Source organism: Glycine soja, chromosome 20 (genome assembly GCF_004193775.1).
Source record: "Glycine soja cultivar W05 chromosome 20, ASM419377v2, whole genome shotgun sequence".
Classification (NCBI taxonomy): domain Eukaryota; kingdom Viridiplantae; phylum Streptophyta; class Magnoliopsida; order Fabales; family Fabaceae; genus Glycine; species Glycine soja.
In genome coordinates this window covers 37552002-37573958 of record NC_041021.1, presented here as the reverse complement: position 1 = coordinate 37573958, position 21957 = coordinate 37552002, and the positions used below count along the sequence as shown (strand labels likewise).

General features: G+C 32.2%; 2 protein-coding genes and 2 long non-coding RNA genes across 8 annotated transcripts; 3 read left to right on the top strand and 1 right to left on the bottom strand.

The window, feature by feature from the left end:
- Nucleotides 1-84: 84 nt before the first annotated feature.
- On the bottom strand, nucleotides 85-2596 carry LOC114402541. Its single transcript, XR_003664462.1, has 3 exons — nucleotides 2546-2596; nucleotides 2227-2402; nucleotides 85-304 (listed from the first exon to the last, which is right to left on the bottom strand). It is a non-coding gene; the product is annotated as an uncharacterized LOC114402541 (long non-coding RNA).
- A 5632-nt stretch (nucleotides 2597-8228) lies between these two features.
- Nucleotides 8229-11254, top strand: LOC114402252. Of its 3 annotated transcripts, none has more exons than XR_003664400.1 (4): nucleotides 8229-8431; nucleotides 9586-10017; nucleotides 10463-10586; nucleotides 10770-11254. It is a non-coding gene; the product is annotated as an uncharacterized LOC114402252 (long non-coding RNA). The 3 variants fall into 3 exon arrangements; XR_003664399.1 differs by having other exon boundaries at nucleotides 9195-10017; XR_003664398.1 differs by having other exon boundaries at nucleotides 8230-8431; nucleotides 9894-10017.
- Nucleotides 11255-13200: 1946 nt separating this feature from the next.
- LOC114401408 (cyclic pyranopterin monophosphate synthase, mitochondrial) lies at nucleotides 13201-15067 on the top strand. 3 transcript variants are annotated; one of them, XM_028363921.1, is made up of 3 exons: nucleotides 13201-13575; nucleotides 13673-13815; nucleotides 14152-15067. In XM_028363921.1, exons 2-3 carry the CDS (start codon nucleotides 13711-13713, stop codon nucleotides 14740-14742), a joined length of 696 nt encoding a protein of 231 aa, XP_028219722.1. In that variant the 5' UTR covers nucleotides 13201-13575; nucleotides 13673-13710; the 3' UTR covers nucleotides 14743-15067. The 3 variants fall into 3 exon arrangements, with proteins under 3 accessions (XP_028219722.1, XP_028219721.1, XP_028219723.1); XM_028363920.1 differs by having other exon boundaries at nucleotides 13203-13539; XM_028363922.1 differs by lacking the exon at nucleotides 13201-13575 and having other exon boundaries at nucleotides 13723-13843.
- A 934-nt stretch (nucleotides 15068-16001) lies between these two features.
- Nucleotides 16002-19476, top strand: LOC114403929 (transmembrane protein 53-like). Its single transcript, XM_028367164.1, has 5 exons — nucleotides 16002-16394; nucleotides 16660-17512; nucleotides 17600-17705; nucleotides 18185-18390; nucleotides 18923-19476. Exons 2-5 carry the CDS (start codon nucleotides 16776-16778, stop codon nucleotides 19188-19190), a joined length of 1317 nt encoding a protein of 438 aa, XP_028222965.1. The 5' UTR covers nucleotides 16002-16394; nucleotides 16660-16775; the 3' UTR covers nucleotides 19191-19476.
- Nucleotides 19477-21957: the final 2481 nt, after the last annotated feature.

The following is a 21957-nucleotide window of genomic DNA, read 5'->3' as shown; positions in this document are numbered from 1 at the left end:
TTTTTATTTATGCATATTTACATCACAGTGAATGACACATTACTTTGTGTTCTAGACATGGACTTTGTGGTTAGAAGGGAGGCCTTTAGAATTGATTAGTGAATATTGAACAAATTCTTGCAATCTCTCTAAAGCTCTGCGCTGCATCCATATCAGTCTTATGTGTCTGCAACAACATCCATATGACAGGCCAAACATGTCATCTGTAGTTATGATGTTAGGTAGTGAAATTGACTTGCCTCAGCCCAAACTACCAGTTGTATTTGTTGGAGAAGGTTCACCACATCAGGAATAATCTTACATTCTGTCAACGAATTAGTGTCACAGTTTTAGAAGCTCGTTAAGAAGCATTACTCAAATGCCTACCATATTCCATATTTTATTGCATAATAATGCTCACCAATTCTGATGAGAATCCTAAAATTGGCCAAATACTGGCTAAAGGTCCAAGTGGAGAAGGGCGAAGGCCCAAGTGGAGAAGGATAAAACCCCCGAGTGGAGAAGGATGAAGGCCCAGATGCAGAGACACTATCAAGACTATTAATTGTTGCTAAAGACCCAAATTAATTTGAAGGCCTAAGTTAAATATGTTTTTTAGTTATAATTTTTATTTATTGTAATTTTGGCCCAAACTATTTAGAAGGCCCATGTCTATTTTTATCTTTTTGTTCAGATACACTATAAGTATTGGTTTTTGTTTTGGATAACAGATTAGATTTGATTTGATATGGATAACAGATCAGATTTGGATAAAAAATTAGATTTAATTTGGATAACAGATATGATAACAAATAAGATAAACAAATAAGATAACAGATATGACAAGTAAACTTCAAATGCTCATAACTTTTGCTACGGTTGTCTGTTTGAGGCCCATTATATATCAAAACGCTCAGAATTCAGAGGAGAATCTAGATAAGGGGATTTGATCCACGATTTTCTTTCCAAAAAAAACACCTCTAAATGCCTCAATTTCGTGTTCAAAGATTAAACACCCAATTTTTTTTTTCAAAATTTCTGCAACTTTTTTTTTACACAAAGTGTGAAAGACACAAGAAATAAGAACAAGAACGTGACAAGAACAAGAACAAGAACGCAAATAATAGAACACAAGATGCAAACAAGAACGAAACAAGATGTAAACAAAAAATGCAAATAACAGAACAAGGGCAAAACACGAACCTGGACAAATTACAAAGAAAAATAATAGGATAGGATAGAACCTATATCAAGAACCTGGCTCTGATACCAGATGATGTGAACCTTACGGGCAGATCGCTTGATACAGGTTATAGAGTTTGGATGACGCCACTTCCGATGAAGGAAGATAAGTTAGGGTAGACGCCACTTCCGGTGAAGGAAGAGAAGTCAGGGTAGACGCCACAAGGATTACCTTGATAAGTCTGAGATTGGTTCAACAAGGAACCCAGAGAAAAACTCTCACCAAATTTTATGAAAATGCCAAAAGTTTTGTTATTCAAAACAAAAACCAATACTTATAGTGTATCTGAACAAAAAGATAAAAATAGACATGGGCCTTCTAAATAGTTTGGGCCAAAATTACAATAAATAAAAATTATAACTAAAAAACATATTTAACTTGGGCCTTCAAATTAATCTGGGCCTTCAGCAACAATTAATAGTCTTGATAGTGTCTCTGCCTCTGGGCCTTCATCCTTCTCCACTTGGGCCTTCATCCTTCTCCACTCGAGGGCTTTATCCTTCTCCACTTGGACCTTCGCCCTTCTCCACTTGGGCCTTTAGCCTGTATTTGGCCAATTTCAGGATTCTCATCAAATTCCAACAACAAAAAGTATTAGGTTATTCAAACTCAAATACAAGAACTTGAAAATAAACTCAAATGCCTCACTCAACAATTCAGCCCCGCAATTTCAAATTCATTTGACGCTGTGAAAGCAATTAAGTAAAGCAAAACAACCACGCAACCAAGGAGGAAATAAATTAATCACCATTCCAAAAACATGAGCAATTTATTAATTTTTGTACTTATTTATAAAAGTAAAATAAAGCCACCAGAACATTCTAAGGTTCACCTATTACACAGCAGATAGGATCTGAGTCTCACCGTGTTGCTTAACACAACACTTTAAAAAGTAGAAGCCTAAATCTTTTATTAAAAATTAAAACCACGAACTTCAATAGAAGGTATAATACAAATTATATATGTATATGGATATGTGGAAATATATGTATATAGGTACCTACCTTTGATCCAAGTGTTTGCGCTTTGTTTTTAATTTTTAAGCTAAAGCATCAAATTTTCCAAATGGGTCGCGGATCTGCGAGAAAACAAACATATTACATACCAATGTTTCCACTATTTGTTGAAAATAACCCAAGTCTTCATGGATATCAGTAATATTACTTCTAACTCCATCAACCTGTGAAAGATGTATCACAATTAACTATAGATTCATTTCCTTCCCATAATGTTTGTAAATTATAATAGAAATGGATATGGCATTAATAAACAGTGGTTTCAATTCCTTTATCTTGGATGAAACAACTGATTGAAATAGCTTACCATCATACCTACACTTGTAAAAAGATAGGTACCACTGAGCCACATACACCCTGATCCAAATAAAAAACGCAAAAATTGCAAAAAGATCGAAATTAACAAAATCAAACACCCGTGAATGAGGAAAAACAAAAAAACGAATGAAGTGGGGGATTGAGAAATTTTACCAACAATACGGAGAAAAATGGTGACAGATTATTGAAAAAGATAGAAGGAAGAAAAAAAAAGAACCCTAACCAAAATCGCAAAAAATAGAATGAAGATGGAAGCCCTCAGCAGCTTTAAAACTCAACCGAAAACAAAAGAAAAAAGTGGAAGTGAAGAGGACACCAAAATGAAGAAGAAAGAATGGAAACAAAGGAAGCAAATTGGTGGGAAAATGACACAAATGAAAGAAGCAGGTTCCAAGTTGATAGGGAAATGATCGAAAAAGGCTAGAGAAGCCACGTGCATCCACCAACAGAAGTTAAACACTCAAGCTGAAATGCTCAAAGCTAAACACTCAACATGGCAGAAAACAAAGGCAAACCAACAAGTCACGTGACAGAAAACCAAGGCCAAAGCTAGAGGGATAAAATGATCAAAAAACCAGCAAAAATACTAGATGTCAAACTCTCAGCCATGGACACAACAGACATTTCATTGGGCTTCTCTTTTATTATATACCTTGGATATGGATATAGGAATATTTTCTCTTTATATAATGGTATAGATTAAAGCTATGAATTCTGTTAAAAAAATATTAAAACTATAAATACCAAAATTTGCTTAGCATGTATGTATCCTCGGTTCCGATGTTGGGCACCTTCACAATTGATTTTATTTCTGTAAATAGAAGAATTGTTATCATTATTTAATTATAGAAACAAAAGTTGAAAAAAGAAATGAAAATGAACGATCCTAGCGCAATAAAGAAAATAAAGTAGTGGCTTTTAAGCTTTTTCTTTAAAATAGAAAATAAATTCTATTAACTTAAAGAATATTCGGCATCAAACCTTCATGGCATTCTTTTTGGCTTCCATGCTTTAGATGAGGATAAGTTTAAAGAAATTATGAACATTTTATTTGACTGTAGAAATAAAAGAGATTTTAGAAACTGTTATTTAATTTGAGTATTGTTATCATGAGTGTGAGGGAAGGTAGTGTGCGATTAAACCAAAGCAAATTTTATTCCTTTGTATTTAACAAACTAAAAAACTAACGTGTTCTCAGTGCGTGATAAAAGGAAGAGTATTACATGAGAACATCGGTTACTGAATAAAAATTTCGAAACATTTTGTATTCTTTTTACCATTTTATTCTTTAATTAATTAAATGGGTTAATTTGTGAATATAAATTTTGAAGGATACAGTAGTCCAAATAAAAATGGACACCAAAAGTAGTTACTAAAACATGTATCTCCTTTATTTATATATATATATATATATATATATATATATATATATATATATATATATATATATATATATATATAATAGTGAAAACATAGGCGCGAAGTTTGTCCGCATTTGTATTATGCAAAATTTAATATATTGTCATAATTTTTATTGTGCTAAAATAAATATATTGTATATTCTAATTGATGTGCATATGAACTTGAGTTGAATTATTTTTTCCTTGATGCACGTCTATTTATATGCATTTTATATATTGTAATATGCATTAACATGTATATTAATTTTAATTTAATAATTTGTTTTAGTTTAATTTTTGGTGTGGCTACTTTTGGCAATTGAAGGTTGCTTGTCATTAGAAAATGTTCATCACAGTGAATTCGTTGTGTATGATTCAACACAAAAGCTTCATCACAATAATTAGTCGTGTTTGTCTCAGAGCAAAGAAAATAATATTTTTAAAAATCATTTTTTTTAATTTCATTTTGTTCAATTTAATAAAAAGCATTTTTCTTGGTGTGTTTTCTTCTATATATCACCCAAAGAAATTATTAGTGGTTATTAGCAAATAAATATTCTTTAGATATACATAGTGTTGTAATATTCAAAGTTTAATTAAATTTTCAAATAATGAAAATAAAAGAATTTAATATAAATATTCTTGTCATCCAATCAAATACTCACATGTGTATTATAAAACTGTTTATATATTAAATATTTTAAAAATTATACTTAGAATAGTTTTTAATTAGTTTACTATGTTGTAGGTGCAATTGCATATTGTAAGAGTTAAACAATTTGGACTTTCACTACTCATGCTAAAAACAAATTTGGTCTTTCATGTAGAATATTAGAATTATAGAATCAGCTTTTAAGCCCACCCAAGACAACGAAGATTTGATGTATGCACTTATTTTAAATTTCTCCTCTATTATACATGCTTCGTGTTGCTTGTAACATAAAATTGTTTTCAAATTTTCTCATTTCTTGTGTCAACTCAAATTTGCTGAACATTAGAACCAATTTTATATGGAAGGTTATTGCTCCAAAGAAAGTAACGAAAGGTGATTTAAATGAAAAACTAATTATGTCGCAGTACCATTATTATGGGGTTCTTTCATCTTCTAAGACGCTCCACCTAGCTTTTAAAAGTGGTGAATGTGTATTGAATTGGCAATAAAATAAGACTTTTTTTTTATTTCGGCACATTTATATATTAATTATATCTCTATATATGTAGACTAAAAAATATTCTCATTGCATCTCTGTAAATGTACACCAAAGAATATTCATTTATTCGTTTTTTGGGTCACAATGATCATTCCATTCTTTGCCTCAAATTTAATATATGAAGACATGAAATGCATTTATTTTAACCTTTATTCTCTATTACACAATTGTACTGCATTAACTTGTTAGTGCAATGAGAATACCTGTTGTTGCTCACTTCTAACAAAAAAAAATTGCTATTGCTCAAGTCCACTTAACACACTTTGATTGCAGCAAGTTTTCCGTCTAAGCTTCCTCTTGGTGTAGTTGCCAAAAGATAAAATGGATAAAAAAATTGCACGCATAATTTGAAAAAAATAGAGTATGTAGTTACCACGATAAATGAAAGAGTAAATTGAAAGAGAAAAGACAAAAAGAGTCGATCAATAAAAAATTTGATAGGGAAGAGAGAAAATTATAAATTAAAGAACAATAGATGTTTTACATTTACTTGAAAATGGAAAATGGTGAATTTACCGTTTTTGATAAAACTAATCTTTCTTATGAAACTGGACTAGAGTGTGCATTGAGTGGTGTATATAACATTTTTTTGTAGTCCTCATGTTTTAGTTGTTAGTTTTTCTCTCTTTGTTAGTTTTCTAGTCATGTTCTTTCATGTTGAAATGCAAATTATGTCCCTTCTAGGGAAGCTTAGAGTTCATGAACAAGTGAATTGAATGAATCAAGTTCTTAAACTAAAAAAGGGAGTACAAGTACACCTTGCCTAATTATAAAACTCAGTTTGTAAACTACCTTTATCACAATTGTGCCATTAGTTCACTTTTTTTAAATTCTAAATATATAAAACAATGTTTTATAGAGATAGAGATATTTCTAACTAACAATAACATGTTTTCTTGGAGTTAGTGGAATCAAATTATCATTTGAATCAAGTTTAAAAGTTTAAGAAATTTTTAGAACTAATAATATAAATCAAAACAAAAATTCAATTTTTAAAATTTTTTTTATCACATTTATTTTTTGTTGAATTCCATGTGAATGAAAATAAATATTTTTGTATAATTTTTTTTATTGCAAATACATTCTGTAATTTTTTTTTACTAGAAGACGAACTAAAGTAAATAATAAGCTTAATATACACGTTAATATATAAAAATATATATTCATTTGGTTTTTATAATTTCATCATTTGTACTTTTTAGTTCTTATAGTTTTAAAGTAACTTTTTAGTCTCTATAGTTTGTTTACATCTTAATTCTTTTCTAGTCCTGTAGTTTGAAAATGATTTTTTTATTTTTTATAATTTATATTTTAATTATCTTTTAGTCTTTATAATTTGAAAGTAATTTTTTTAGTTCATATATTTTATATTTTAATTTCCTTTTAGTCCTTACCGAATAATATTATCCATTACAATTAACTACAACAAAAATATTAGTAAATAATTTGTAACTAATTTATTGCAAGATAATTTGTAATAAAAAAATAATTGATAATTTATAACTAATTTTTAGTTAATTATTTTTATATGTTTTTTGTAGTAAGGACTAAAAGGTAATTAAAATACAAATTAAATAAACTAAAATGATCCTTTCAAACTATAGAGACTAAAAGAAAATTAAAATATAAACTATAAGGACTAAAAGAGAATTAAAATGTAAATAATAGGATTAAAAAAATAATTTCAAACTATAGGGACTAAAAAATATGAATAATAAAATTATAGAAATCGAATGAATAATTTAATTTATCGAATTTAACATATAAAAATATGATAGTGAAATAGAAATGCGGATACAGAAGTGTGATATATTAATAATAATAATAATTAGTATTAGATACTGTAAAATTACATGTCTTAAAAAAAGAATAAATTATGAGATTTTTCTATTATTAATGATAAATATTCTCACTATTTAAATTAAGTTAAAAAGGCAAATTTGAAAATTGAAGAAAATATATAAAAATAAATTATTTGAATTAAGTGATTATTTATTTATTTGATTTGATATGATATGTTAAAATTTAAAATTTTGAAAATAAATAAATGATGGTTTGTTAAGGTTATAATAATCTTAAAATGTAACTTAAACAAAATATTTTTTCAGTTTAATGTAGTTTATCTAAATTTGATTATTAAAATTAACTTAAATTTATATTTATATTAGTTAAGTTTAAGTAATAATATTTGATAGAAATTAGACGTATTAACAAAAATAAAATGAACGTGACTTAATAAAAAATATGATACTAGTAGTTTTTTTTTTTAAATTCTGTCGTTAAACTTATAATATAAGAATAAATATTAGTAAGAAGTTTTCTTCAGACACTTATAAGACTGAACGTGACTTAATAAAAAATATGATACAATTAGTTTTTAATCAATTTTTTTAATAATTAATCATTTTAATTAATTTAATATCTCTATTAATCATAATTTAAAAAACTAGTGAATCAAATGTTACAATTAAAAATCACAAAAATTAAAATTATGAATTTTAAAAAATAAAAAATCAAAATTTTAATTTAGCTGTAATTATAATTAGGTGTTTTAAATTTATACAAATATGATGAAATTCGTATTATGCGAATGAGGGTGACATTTGTTTTTTTGTGAAAAACGAATATGAGCCAAGTTCCCGACCCGACCCGACCCATTGTAGCCCAAAACCTATTAGACTATTATCCCTTATTTCCCTTAACGAGAAAGATTGACGACGGTGCAGTGAGGGGCATTGATGCGTGCACCTAGCAAAATTAAAATTAGTGATACAGTAATTATGTGATTTTTTCATTTTACCCTTTTTCATAGAAAAAACATATGAATTAACTAATCATATATAAATTATATCAAAATTAATTGTCATATAATTATTTACATGTATATTAAATATATATTAAAAATTTTAATATTATATATAATAATATTATATATTTTATAAAATAATTAACCTATTAACTTAATTAATTAAAGCGTCAGACTAATAAGACGAAAATCAGATATTTGACTCTACTTAAGGGCATTTTTAAAATCCATAATCGGTAAAAACAAAATACACTTAAAGACAATATATCAGGTGCACCTAGCAACACGCTGCAGTGAGTGAGTGGAACGCAATGGTTGGTGGTGGCGTCTCTCGCATTTCCCACCATTTGGGGAGGAGGCATCGCCATTTCTCAAACCATAGTGCCCTCAAATTACCGCTGTTTTGTCACCCCACCTAAGTTCCCCGGCGAAATTCCTCTCCTTTTCGATTGTTTCAGGTTCTATTCTTCATTTCATCAATTGGGTTTTGTTATTTTTTTTTTTTTACTTTTCCTTCTTGGTAGTTGGATGGAGACTTGCTTACTTGGTTCACCTCCTTAAAAAAATTGAGGTGTTAGGTGTGTTTTTTAAAAGTTGGTGATTTGGTATGAGCTGAACAAATCTCTGGGGGTTTAACTTAAATGTGGTTATAAAATTCGTATCTTCAGATGATAGGGTATTATTAAGTTAGCATTCTTTGTTGACCCTTTGATTTACTCCAAAGTTAAACTTATAGGTTATATGTTCATGTCCGAGGAATGAGTTGCCTAAAGCATGCATGATAATAAGAATATAGAGGTCGTGTTTGAATTAACTTCTCAGTACGCTAAAGTTAACGTATTCACTTCAGGTTTTGGACACGTTAGATGAAAATCTTCTATAGAATAAGTTGATTTTAACTTATGGAAGAAATTTAATTCATTTTAGCTTTTTTTTTTCTTTCTATAAATACTTATTGTGAAATATATCCAATTACAACATGAGTTTTATGTGCTAATTGTTCATTGAATATTTTAATCTTATACACACACACAGAAAGAGAGTTGATTTCTAACGGCTTCCACATGCACGGCTGTAAAAAATTCAGATGAAATTTGTTAAACAATATCTATGTGTAAATTGTGGAAATAAAAATCAACCAATAAACAGATATACTGGTTTTTATGTGCATTAATTGTCATCCTGCTTTAGTCAAGAATCTGATTTCTTTCTTATGTGAAGCCAACAAGAAGATGAACGTGAAATTCTCTCCGACGGAACATCTGCTGTGGCAGGATTTTAGCCTCGTTCACCTTATGCCTCTTTTACCATTTTTCATATGCATGTCCAACTGTGTAATATGCAATTTGTGTTCTTAGAATATCCATATTGTTTGGAGGAAAATAACATACTTTTTTCCCAAAATAAAAAAGAAAAGGATGATTGATGATATTGTGGAACTGGTTCTGTGATTCACCATGTCATGATAGTTTCTTATAGGAGAGGAGTGCGCTTGTACTTCTTAATTCCCATAGCTTAGAATCGCGTTTCTTCATTAACTTTGTACATCTTTTTATTCTTTAGGCTATTTATGGCCAATTACTAATTCTTCTTTTAGTCTTCGTGTATGTAGATTTATTGCTTATTGGCTAATGCATAGTTTGGTAGAGTGGAATGGAACAGAATGGAGAACAAATATTTGAATTGAATTGAAATAGTGTGGTTGAGATGTGGGACCCACACTAATTTTGGAAAATTTCCCTTCAAATCCCCGCTAGTAATTCCACCAAACAGGGGGTAAATTAGTACTGCTTTCTTGAGTGTATATAGGGATCTAGTGAAGAAAGACATGCAGCAATTGTAGTTTTCACTTCGGAAGTTGGCATATATTTTATGTACTATTATTGATTCTATCTTAATCATTACCGGGTGGAATTGTAGCATTGGGAAAGATTGATGCTCTGCACATAGGTCATCGAGAACTTGCAATTCAAGCGTCCAGGCCCGGACCTCCATTTCTTTTGTCATTTGTTGGCATGGCAAAATTACTTTGTTGGGAACTTAGGTATGACATACTGACAAGTTCTTTTGGAGAAGTGTATTTCTTTTTTCCTTCTTATTTTCTTCTCCTATAAGTGCCTTTGGAGAAGTTTATCCAAATAGACCAAAAAACTGGATTTACTTTGTCATTGTAATAACTTTTCCATCAGGTAGAATAACTATGCAATCAATATTGCACATGGAATTCACTTTAAGGAAGACTAAGGAAGTGTTTAAAAACATTCTCCAGAAGTTTGGTCTTTGTTTTGGAGTTCTTTGGGTTATTATATACGTGAAAGATACATTATTTGGCTATGTTATGGTTGTTAAAATAGTTCTTGACATAATTTTAGTAAATAAATAAACTCCTAACTCATGTTTAGGTTCTGAATTGTTGGGGTATCAGAGCATCATAATTGTTATCTCCATTGGTAAAGTAACGTATATTTTGTTAAATGTTTCCTAAACAGGCCTCCTATAGTTGCTAAATGTGACCAAAAGCGAGTTCTTTCTTCTTGGGTTTCTTATTGCTGTAACATGGTCCCAGAAGAGTTTCAGGTTGAGTTTTCAAGTGTGCGGCATCTCAATCCACAGGTAAATAAGTAGCTCCACAATTTACCATCAACGTATACCACCCCCTTTAATATTAACATAATTTACTCGTATTTTGTTATTTTTCCTGAATAGCAACATCAACATGATATATTATGTTACCAATATTTACTCACACATAAGCTGAAATAGAAGTCTGTACTGGATTCTGGAACTTTCTGGTAGGTGAGAACTACCAATTTGGGTATAAAGCAGCTGGTGATGCCTTGGAGTTAGTTAAGCTTTGTGAAGAGTACGGAATGGAAGCTTACATAATAAAGTCTGTTATGGAGTAAATATTGGTAACATATGATTTCTGTTACCAACTCCATAGAGAGGGGACAGGTCTCATCTACACGTGTTTGTAAATATTAATGGCCACTGGCCAAGAACGATTCAGTACTGCGCAGTATAAGGTGTCTGCTCCTTGGTCTTGCTTATTGAATCTAGCACCAAAGGAAGGATTATATGAGAAGTATTCACTTTTCCTTGATCAGAAAAATGTGTTGCAGTGTAGAATAGTTATTGACAGCAAGTTTGTCCATATAGAAACATATTATGGAGGTCTGAGTGACATTTTTGGTTCTCTTGCAGTTCTTGCATATTGAGTTTGGTGATTCTTGCACTTGATTCAGTTTAGATAATTATTTCTATTTAAAATTTATAGTCTACTGAATTATAGATGATTTTCATCCATCTCCCAAAGTAAAGTGAAACCTCCAAATCTTAAAGCTGATACAAGTATATATGTACCTTTCTTCCTTTTCCCTCCTTTAATGCAATATGCCTCCCAACCAAGTGATGAAATTTGGTCAACTTTATTGATTATAAAACAATAATTTGTGAATCTCTTAACGTCTATGAAATTAGTTCTTTTTTGTTTTCTCTTCTGGAAATTATTAAGGGTTAGTTTCGGAAATTAGTTTGAGCTTGCCAAAATTTAATTCTTTAAAATAACTATAATGTTGTGATACTCTTTCAAAGAATAAGTTCTGGATTAAACAAAGTATATATTTATTTTCGGGTCTTATCGATGATTGCTCTTAATGAATTAATAAACAGATTTTTTTTTGTTGAAAATTATGGTGAGAGTGGACTGAAAATTATGATACGAGTATATTGATAATATTTTTTTAAAAAAAACTTCTTATTTTTAATTTAAACACTTACTAATAACTTTTATTTTAATCCTTGACCTTAGAGAAACTTTAAGGCTTCATATTTTTTTAAGGTAGCTTAGTTTGGTTTTCTAAAATTGTAATGTGATGTGTAGGATAAGGTAAAAGATGAGTTCCAACTGAGGTGAACAAAGAGAGAAAAAGTAAGGTATCAGGGAAAAAATGGCTCTTAAGTCAAATATGTCCCACTGGCCATATTGTTGTTTTGAAAATTCGGTTTAAGTACTTCTACCTGAAATAAAATAAAAAACCTTCCTTGTGTTTGGAAGAGGAATTTTAAAATATAATAGATTTGAAATGCCAAAAATTTTAATTTTTTTATATTTAAATTTCTTTCATTTACCCAAGTAATTTGTTTGAAAAAATCAATTCAAAATTCTAGCATTTCAAATTCTTAATTTGGATGAGACAATTCAATTTCTTTTATATACAAAATTTAATACGATGATAGACAACTTAAATAATAATAATATTAGAAATAAAAGAAATGATAAAAAAATTAAGAAAAAATGTTATTCAGTGCAAAATAATTAGACAATCATCTAAAGGTATCGAGAACAAACCTAAGAGATATGAAAAGGGAATACTCTTTGTCAATAATATGTTAAAAAAATTGACAACAGTAAAAAATGGTTTATTCATAGATATTAAAAAAAAAATCACAGATAGCTTTTTTTTTTTTTTTTGTAGACTGATGGCGCGGAAGGAAGGATAAAGAGTTAAAAAGAGAGAGAGAGGTTGGGGTCAGAATTTGTCCACGCCACACCAGAAAGCCAATCCTCTCTATCTCTGATTCACCAGCCATTAGAGATTTCCCTTATCTCTCTCACTCTCTCCATCCTAACTTGAAGCACAAGAATCACTTCCCATTTCGTTTCCCATTTAACTAGGGCAAAAATAAGCACTTCGTATCTGGACCACGGAAAGTTAAATACGTATGTAGTTATAGTGTGAACTATTTGAAAAGATGTAACTGAAATTGAAAGTTTATAATTCTTGGAGGTAAAAATGTTCATTAGAAAAATAGACATTTGAGTTATTTCCTTTATAATAATTATATATTCAAATTACACCACTGAATCTAACGGGTGTATTGCTGGACAACTTAAATAATTAGTATAATTGATTCAATTCACAGCTTAATTATATAAGTTGTTAACGGATACAAATCAATGTGTGAAATGACCAAATTGGTTGACAAAGTAAATGCAGATAATGAAATTTTCAAATAAAATATTTAAAATTAATTTTGTAAAATTGATTTTGCAAACTAGAGAGTGGACTAATCCTTAAGAATGTAGAGTTTTCCGCACTAACCCTTAAAGTTGACAAATGAAGGTTATAAAGGTTCTTTATACGTATTTTTGTTGTGAAAAAAATAGTTCCCTGTACGTAGACTGCGATTTTTGAGAATTAATATGAAATTTGATGCTAATTGCTATGTACGTAGGGTTTATTTTATTTGATTTTTATTTTTTGCTAACAATACTATGTACGTATATAATTCACATGTTGACTCTAAAATTTTGAAGTTGCCGACCCTAACCCTAAAAATAATCCACTGAAGATTAACACTTGCTTTTCTTCTTTCACCTATCGCATTCTACCGCCGTGAGAGCGTAGTGCAGGCTGCTAAGGCGAAAGCACCGGTAGCTGAGGCACCATAACATCATGAGCAAGCGCGATTAATCCCCGATACAGAGATTCAACCACGATTCAGGAACAAAAACGAAACAACCTCCGATTCGTATTGGTAGCAGCTGGAATCGTATCGAATCGTACGATACTAACTACTATGTTGCGCTATGTTAGAAGTTAGAACTCACCCTAGGCTGTTCCGTGGCAATTCCACTAAATTATTAATGATGACATTCCTTTGCTTACTTTAATTAATTTTTCTTTTTATTGCAGCTGTAGAGTAAATAGCAGCAGCAGGATCTGCATACGATATGATGCTTCTTCGGAGAATTATTGCTGCATGTCCTCAATCAAAGAGGATGTTCAGCTCTTCTGTTACCCATGGCTATGAAAGTGCTATTCAAGAACTCAACAAGGTAAAGTCTTTGGTGTGTTCTGCTAGAGGTAAATGCAGTGTCTTTTCTGTTTTTGGCACACACTGACATAATGTATCACAATGCAAAGAGATTAAGTTCACTTGTCACCTTGTTGGATGTTCATAACCTTTTTAATTTATCATATATCTGTTTGAATGCGTAGCTGGGTCGTATTAGTATTATCATATTAAGCACTGAAGTCATTAAAATCTAACCAAATTTCTGTTTGGATTTCTATTTGCTATTCAATATCTACTATTAAGGTTTGTTCCACTTGTACAGAGAAATGTTTGTAGGATTACTATAATCCATGTTAAATTGTCTGTTCCATTTCAGGAAATGGAATCGGTATTCGGTGAACCTCCTACAAATGGACTAGCTAGCTCTGCAAGCAATAGTCGGTTGAACAATGAATCCCAGCTGTCATCTCCAAACACAGGTGAAAGTTCTTTTGAATTGACTCATACTGGCGAATCAGGGGAAGCTCAAATGGTAGATGTGTCTCCAAAAGAAAGCAGTAAAAGAACTGCCATTGCTGTTTGCAAGGTAATTCTTGGAAAGAAGGTGTTTGATTTGGTCTTGGCCAATCAAATGGCGAAAGGAGATGTGCTTACTGTAGCGAAAATTGCGGGCATAACCGCAGCAAAGCAAACTAGCAACCTTATTCCGTTGTGCCATAATATAAGCCTTTCACACGTGCAAGTGGACTTGAGATTGAATCATGAGGACTTCAGTGTAACAATAGAAGGGGAAGCTGCATCAACCGGTAAAACCGGGGTTGAGATGGAAGCAATGACAGCAGTCTCTATTGCAGGCTTAACCGTGTATGATATGTGTAAGGCTGCTTCAAAAGATATAGCCATTACAGATGTAAGACTTATGCATAAATCTGGTGGAAAAAGTGGAGAGTATTGGTGGACACAATGATTGTTTTATATGCATTCCAATGGAGAACAACAATTCCAAAAATGCTATTCTTCGTAAAGTTTTCCTCACCTGCACGGCTCTATACAAGATTTCCCTGTAATGGGATGCAGGAATATTGGAGCTAGCTTTGTTTAAGTACATTTTAGTAGGTAAGCTTTCACTCGTCTCGTTGTAAACTGCCAAATTTTGGCAAGTGATCTAGATATCAGGTCTAATTTCTTCGACCCAAAAAATAAAAGGTTTCAGGTCGAATGTCTTTAACTTATATTTAATATGATTATAATTTATTATTAGTGAAAAAAATACTATTAAGGGATTATTTGGATTGGATAGGAGTTAAATAAAATTAGGAAAGAATGTGTGCCAACTTGGTCTGCCCTGTGCTAATTTTCGCTTTACTTAGATAGGGGTGGAGGTTTAAGTCAACAAGAGAAATCAGCGACGAGGCTGAAAACAAAAAATGTATGGATTAATTGACATAGTTTTTTTTTTTTGAGATAAATGACATGTTACTCTAGTTTAATGAGTGGTTTTAAATTTAAAGTATAAGGTATGCAGTTACATTTAGAATTTGGAGGAAGATTTTTTTTTTCTCACAGGAGTTCTATTTGGTTAAAACAAAATTATCTTCTACAATACAATATGTGTAGTTTTCATAAAAACAACAATTTATTTGGATATAAAATGTTATATAGATTGTTATATTAATAGCATATCTCTTTATTTTATCCTATATTCTTTGAATGATATGATAACCCACTAAGATTGAATACTTCTAAAACTTTAAGCTCAAGTACTATTAATTAAATTCAATTTAATAACCCTTAAAAGAGATGCATGATTTCATCCTTATGTAAAACGAAAAAATCATGGCAGGGTAGTGTTGTTGGGGGAAACGAGTAAGTTGACTGGGCATTGGACAGCTTAACTTGCTTTGAAATTTGACTACTCTCATTTCTGATTATAAGGTCAAACATGACAACCAATGCAAGAGGAAAAAGGGTTGAGTTGTATTTCAATGTTACTTTATTTTTTTTCCCCACCGACTTTTCTTGTTTTAAAAACGATTCTGAATTTTGAAATTTCTTCAATCTTATCTAAGGACTGAGTCACTGAGGGGTAGGCACTTAATTTGACCAACATCATCCCCAACCAAACCGTTATATTAGTTGATATGATCATTACAGTTACAAAGATCAAATGTAATGTAATGTAAATTAACAGTTTGTTTTTTTTTTTTAAAAAAAAACATCACTTCTAAAATAGTAACCATAAAGGGCAAAAAGGTCCTTTCAGAGTCACATCGTCTCTCCCCTAATTTCTGGGAACCACAAATTTATTGGGACGAGCGTGCGGTGGAATTCATTCTCGTGACACTCCACCACGTGGCTCAATGTGGTTGGTCCATTCTTCTTTACAATCACAAATTCACAATATCTCGTTTTTCTTTTCTCCGTTTCAAAAAATTCAATTAACTTTCGGTTGCAGAGGAGGGTTTAAATTCGATACCCAATTTTATCATAAAAGGAATAATCTTAGGGAGGAGTCGGCGTGTTCACACTTCCAACCCAATCGGGCTGTCAAAACGACGACGTTGACAGCCCGGTTCTCTGGAGATAGACAGATAGATATAGGTACATTCCCAGTTTCAGGTACCATTCCTAAGGAATAATCTTTTCCGAAACCGAATATCCCTATTATTATTCACATTTTTTTTTTTGTTATTATTCTTCTCTGTTCCGCGTATTTCCTACGTGTGATTTCTGATTTCTGCGGTGCACGTTTTTCTTCTCCTTCCAATTGGGGATACCAACCCCACCTACCCTTTTGATTCTTCCTTAATGGGTTCTCTTTGTTTTCCTTAAAGCATTGTTCTTTTGCCTAAATTTTAGTATTGACGCCTGATTCTCATTTTAGGTCTGGAATTTTGATTCTAGATAAGGACAAGGGTTGCTACTTGTTGGTGTTGTGCTGTAGTATTGGTTTGACAAGCTTTTGCGTTGAGTTGAGTTGGGTTGAGTTTAGTATCTGCAATGAGTTCGTTTTCTGGAGCCATTCAAAGACCTCTGGTGGCGGCTGCCGCAGTTGCTGTTGCTTCTTTCTCTGCTGATCTCTCCGATAAATTGCCATCACGTGATTGTTCTACCTCCGATTTGGCACATTCTACTCCTTGTAGCAACATACAAGAATCAGATTCATCCTGGGTTTCTCATATTTCGGACTCTAAACTTGCTAACCTATCTTTTGTGACCCAGATTCCGGTGCCTGTGCCTAATGTTCAATTCCGGGTACCGAGTTTGGGACAGAATTGTGTTTCAAATTTTTACCATTCTTCGGTTGCTTCATCACCACTTCTTCGGAATTTGTATCACTCTGCTGACTTGCCTAGAGTCTCGAGGTCTGCTGCATATTCCCATGGTATCTCCAATTCAACTTCTGAGGCTGAGGTCATGTATAAATGGCATTTACCCGAACTGAATGCTTTGGATGATTCTAGTTGTTCATTGACAAAGTCAAGGACAGTGGTGGTCTTGCTGGGATGGTTGGGAGCAAGGCAGAAACACTTGAAGAAGTATGCGGAATGGTACACTTTAAGGGGGTTTCATGTGGTTACCTTCACGTTTCCAATGGGGGAGGTCCTGAGTTATCAGCCGGGTGGAAAAGCGGAGCAAAATGTTCATTTGCTTGTGGACCACTTGGCTGAGTGGTTAGAAGGGGAAAGTGATAAGAATCTTGTCTTTCATACTTTCAGCAACACTGGATGGTTAACGTGAGTGACGTATGTTATGCTCAAGCATAAAATTTGGCAGTGTTCTTCTATTATGTTGCTTAATTGGTTTGGTATTCATTGTTGCAGATATGGTGTTATTCTTGAACATTTTCAAAACCAGGATCCAACTATCACGGAAAGGATTAAGGGATGCATTGTAGACTCTGCACCTGTTGCGTACCCTGACCCACAGGTAAATGATTAGCTCTTGTGAAACTTGATGAACGTTGCTGTTTGCTGTGCATATTTCCTATCTTCTCTACTGCTCATGCTATTATTGCTAGTTGTCCTTTATATCCTCATTTATTGCCTTGTTGAGTTGTAAAGTGTAATGCATTGATCAATTGAGACCTTGGATATTATGCTTGATTTCTTTGGCATTTCAGGAATTGAGACATTGGCATTTTAACATTTGCTTGAGATCTTTGACTTTTTCAGCTTTATTTGGCATTTATTCTTCGAGTGGGGAAAATTAAATAGAGAAAAAGTTATGTTAATTTCATTAATTTTGAAGCCGTGAAGTTTCTTTTTTATATTTTGGGTTTTGATTAAAATGAGTAAACTGATACATGATTTCTGTTATTCTTTTCTCTACTAATCTTGGTTTTAGAAATGCTGAGGTTTTATGTTAGATTAGTAGATATGATTTTAATTATCTGATTATCATTTCAGGTCTGGGCCTCAGGTTTCTCTGCTGCATTTCTCAAGAAGAATAGTGTGGCTACAAAAGGACGTGTTTTTTCCGATCAATCTGGCATTAAAGTATCAATTGGCAGTGAAGATGATTTAGGGCTCAAACCTGCTCTAACAGAAGCAGCTTTACTACTAATTCTAAAGAAATTTTTTGAGATCATTCTGGATCTTCCTTCAGTGAACAGGTAATGACTCAAATCTTCTTATATTTACTTGATTGTTGTTATGAAAAGTCATGATATTTCATCCCAAGTCTTGCTTGCTTTTTATTCTTCTAGAAAATTGCTATTTTTGGGGGGCATTAGACCATTGTTGATTAGATCGAGTTGATAATAAACTCTCATGACCCTTGATGAACGGTTGAGAAATATGATTGTACCGAGAATTTAGAGATTCAAGCATTCTCTAACAGGAGCATACAAGCCATTGTATGATTGTATCATTGTTGAATTTCTGCAATAGGTTCTTTAGAAAAGTGATATCTTGCAATACCCTTTCTAAAATGTGACATTATACATAATATTTTAGCAAAATTCACAACTGTATGCATGTGATTTTTGGAAATAGCAAAACATTCCATATTGATTAATGGTATGGCCTTTTGGTGTTGATTCACAAGACATGACCAATCATCAAATCAATAAATATTCAATTTTTGTTTACAATTTCCTATATGACAACATTGCTCCTAACTATAATGATATTGTTCAAATGCAGGAGGCTCTCTGATGTTATGAGCATGTTATCATCAAAACAACCAAGCTGTCCACAGTTATACATGTATAGCTCTGCTGACAGGGTTATTCCTGCTGATTCAGTGGAATCATTTGTAGAGGCTCAGCGCAGGGCTGGACATGATGTGAGGGCATGCAATTTTGTCTCCTCACCCCATGTTGACCACTTTAGGAATGACCCAAAATTGTATACATCTCAGCTCAGTCAGTTTTTGGAGGAGTGTGTTCTTAGCCGTTGTAAATCTTACTAATTCTTTACATTCCTTGGCTTACTCATACACCATATAGTTCATTCATTTTGATTTTTGAAAGCAGCCATTCCATTAATGGATGTTGCCATGGTGGTTAGGACTTTATGAAAAGTCAACCACCTCAAGGGGATTACACAATTGTTCCCTCACAGGTTATAATTGATTCATTGACATATTGATAGTGCAAATGAAAGATATGTTACACAATTGTTACCTGACAGCTTATAATTGATCCCTCGATATATTGATAGTGCAAATGAAAGATTTTGCAACTTTCTTCAATTGATTTATCTTGCTAGTTAATGGAAAATATTTTCATTATTGACATCTTAATGGAAAAAAAGTGAAGGTAATGTGATTGAGAATATAAAATTAGACACAGCAGATGACTTGTGAATTTTTAGATATGGGATTTGTTACATATTTAAATAACATTTAGAAAATATTTTTTAAAGTTCATTTGAACCGGTGAAAATAGAGGAATATTTTTTTATAATTTTATTTCAATAAAGTTTTTTGGTAAAGTTATTAAAATAAACCTTTTGTAAAATTTATTTTGATACGATTCATGGTAAATTTCATGACAAATTTTATATAATAGTAAAATCTTATCAAGCCAATACTTAATTAAGTTGACTATTTATTAACTAACATATTTTAGACACAATAAAAATTATAACAGCACCACTAGCATCTAAAAGACTAAAACTAGCATCCAAAATTTTATTAATGCTTTGCATATAAAAGCATAAAAATATGAGATGCCTTATCTTAAACAACTTGTCTAACTCAATTTTTAAGGGTTAAGAAATAAATTCGATTAACGTGAAAGAAATAAGGTGGAAGCAGAGAATCTCTTCCGCAAGCAAGAAAAAGTGCGCCCTGGAGTAATAAGACAGGGAAAACCGAAGCGGGGAAACGTGAAGAATAAAATAGAAGACAAAAATTTGGTAAACAAGTCAAAGAATAGAGGCTGAAGATGGGGTGAATGATTATGCTTGAAGAGTAGTAGAAGAAAACATCCAAAGTTGAAAAATAATGGCTTAAAATTTAATGGAATTTCATTTGGTAAATATTCCATACTAGACTCTTGTAGTTTAATTCGCTAAAATGGACTACTTTAACTCAAAAATAAATAAATACAACTTAAGTTGAACAAGTTATAACTTAGAGCATGTTGGGTTTGAACAACATACATATTTTAAAAAGTTGAATGAGAAACAATCTAATATTGATTTGTTCTACTAATATAACTTTTAATAATTTGACTACTCTGAAGTGTCATGTCGTTGATTGTTACTAGTGATCATCTTGTTGATGTCGAGACCTTCCAACCACTAGTACAAGGTGCAGCGTCTGAGGTAACTTGAGAAAGTCTGGTCTCAAAATCTTCATGATATTCATAAATAGAGACATTATCTCATAAACATTATTAAAATGAAAGAACATGCAAGATAAGATAAGGAACTCACATGTGTCTGTTATGAACTGACCAATATCCTTTCATTTATGGGTTTGTTGAAAGATCTTATCAACATCTACAACGCTGCTTGAAGTTCCCATGCAATTATCGTCAATATGTAGTGTCTGCTCACCATGATAGGTTCAAATCCAATAATTAGGTACGAACCCAACTTTGTAAAGGTGAACACAATTTCATCACGCAAAATCTTTGTAAAATCACATTTAACACATGGACATCTAATGGCTCCGTCACTGTTATAATAGTCCTGTTGATGAGCTTTGCTTACAAACTCTTCAACCCTCGTTACAAAAGACTCTTTCAAAGCTCCCCTACCACTATATTTCCTATTGTACATCCAATCATGATTTGAAGGAAAACAATCCATGTTCTGCTGTAATAAAACGTGTTCATAACAATTGGCTTAAACATGTGAGAGCCTATGCAAAAGGGTAACAAAGTTGAGTGTAGCAGAAGAGACTTACCAACTTCATACAACACAGAGAGGTCAATACTCAGTAGATTCTTTCCTTCAACACAAGAACAAACCGTTCAAACTACTTCTTAAGTATGAAAAAAAAGACAATACATGTCAATATACAAGTTTGTGTTGCTTGTGTCAATGTAGTAGGCTTTACTTGGGATCAATTTCAGTTTAGTATTTAAATGAATTTGTCTATATATTATACACAAAGAAAATACTAAAATTAATCATAGGTATACAAAGTGTACTGTCCAGGACTCACAAAATACACTTGGCATCCTAGATGACACTTAGAGACACGTGTAAACCCTCCACGTCAGCCTTGCAATAGAAGCGTGGACGCTCAGCCCTTAGCAGCCGGGCTCCCCAATTAACAAGTTATCTCTAACCTATTAATATTTGAATATATTTATGCGTCAGAGTCCTTTGTTTTGCAGGTCCCCCCTCATGTCCTCCTGACAAAGACACCTCTCAAAGTCGACGTGTGAAGTCCAGGAGCCCTTTTCGGCCACGTCCACCCTGATGTGTGCTAGCTTCGAATTTTGGTAGAACATTTGACGCCCACCGCGGGGTCACGGTAAAACATACCTCACGGTCTCTCATCAACTCTCTCCTATTCGTCCATGGTTAGCACCTGGTCTGGCCTCAGACGCGAGACCCCTCTCGAAGACTCCCATCCTCATCTAGCAGCTATGACAGACACATACACTCTACAACAACTCCAAACCCGCATTGCGGAGATGGAGCGACACCACGAGGAGAAGCTAAGGAAGCTAAAGGCTGACCATGACCAGCTAGGGGCTCGTGTCAAACGTCCCTAA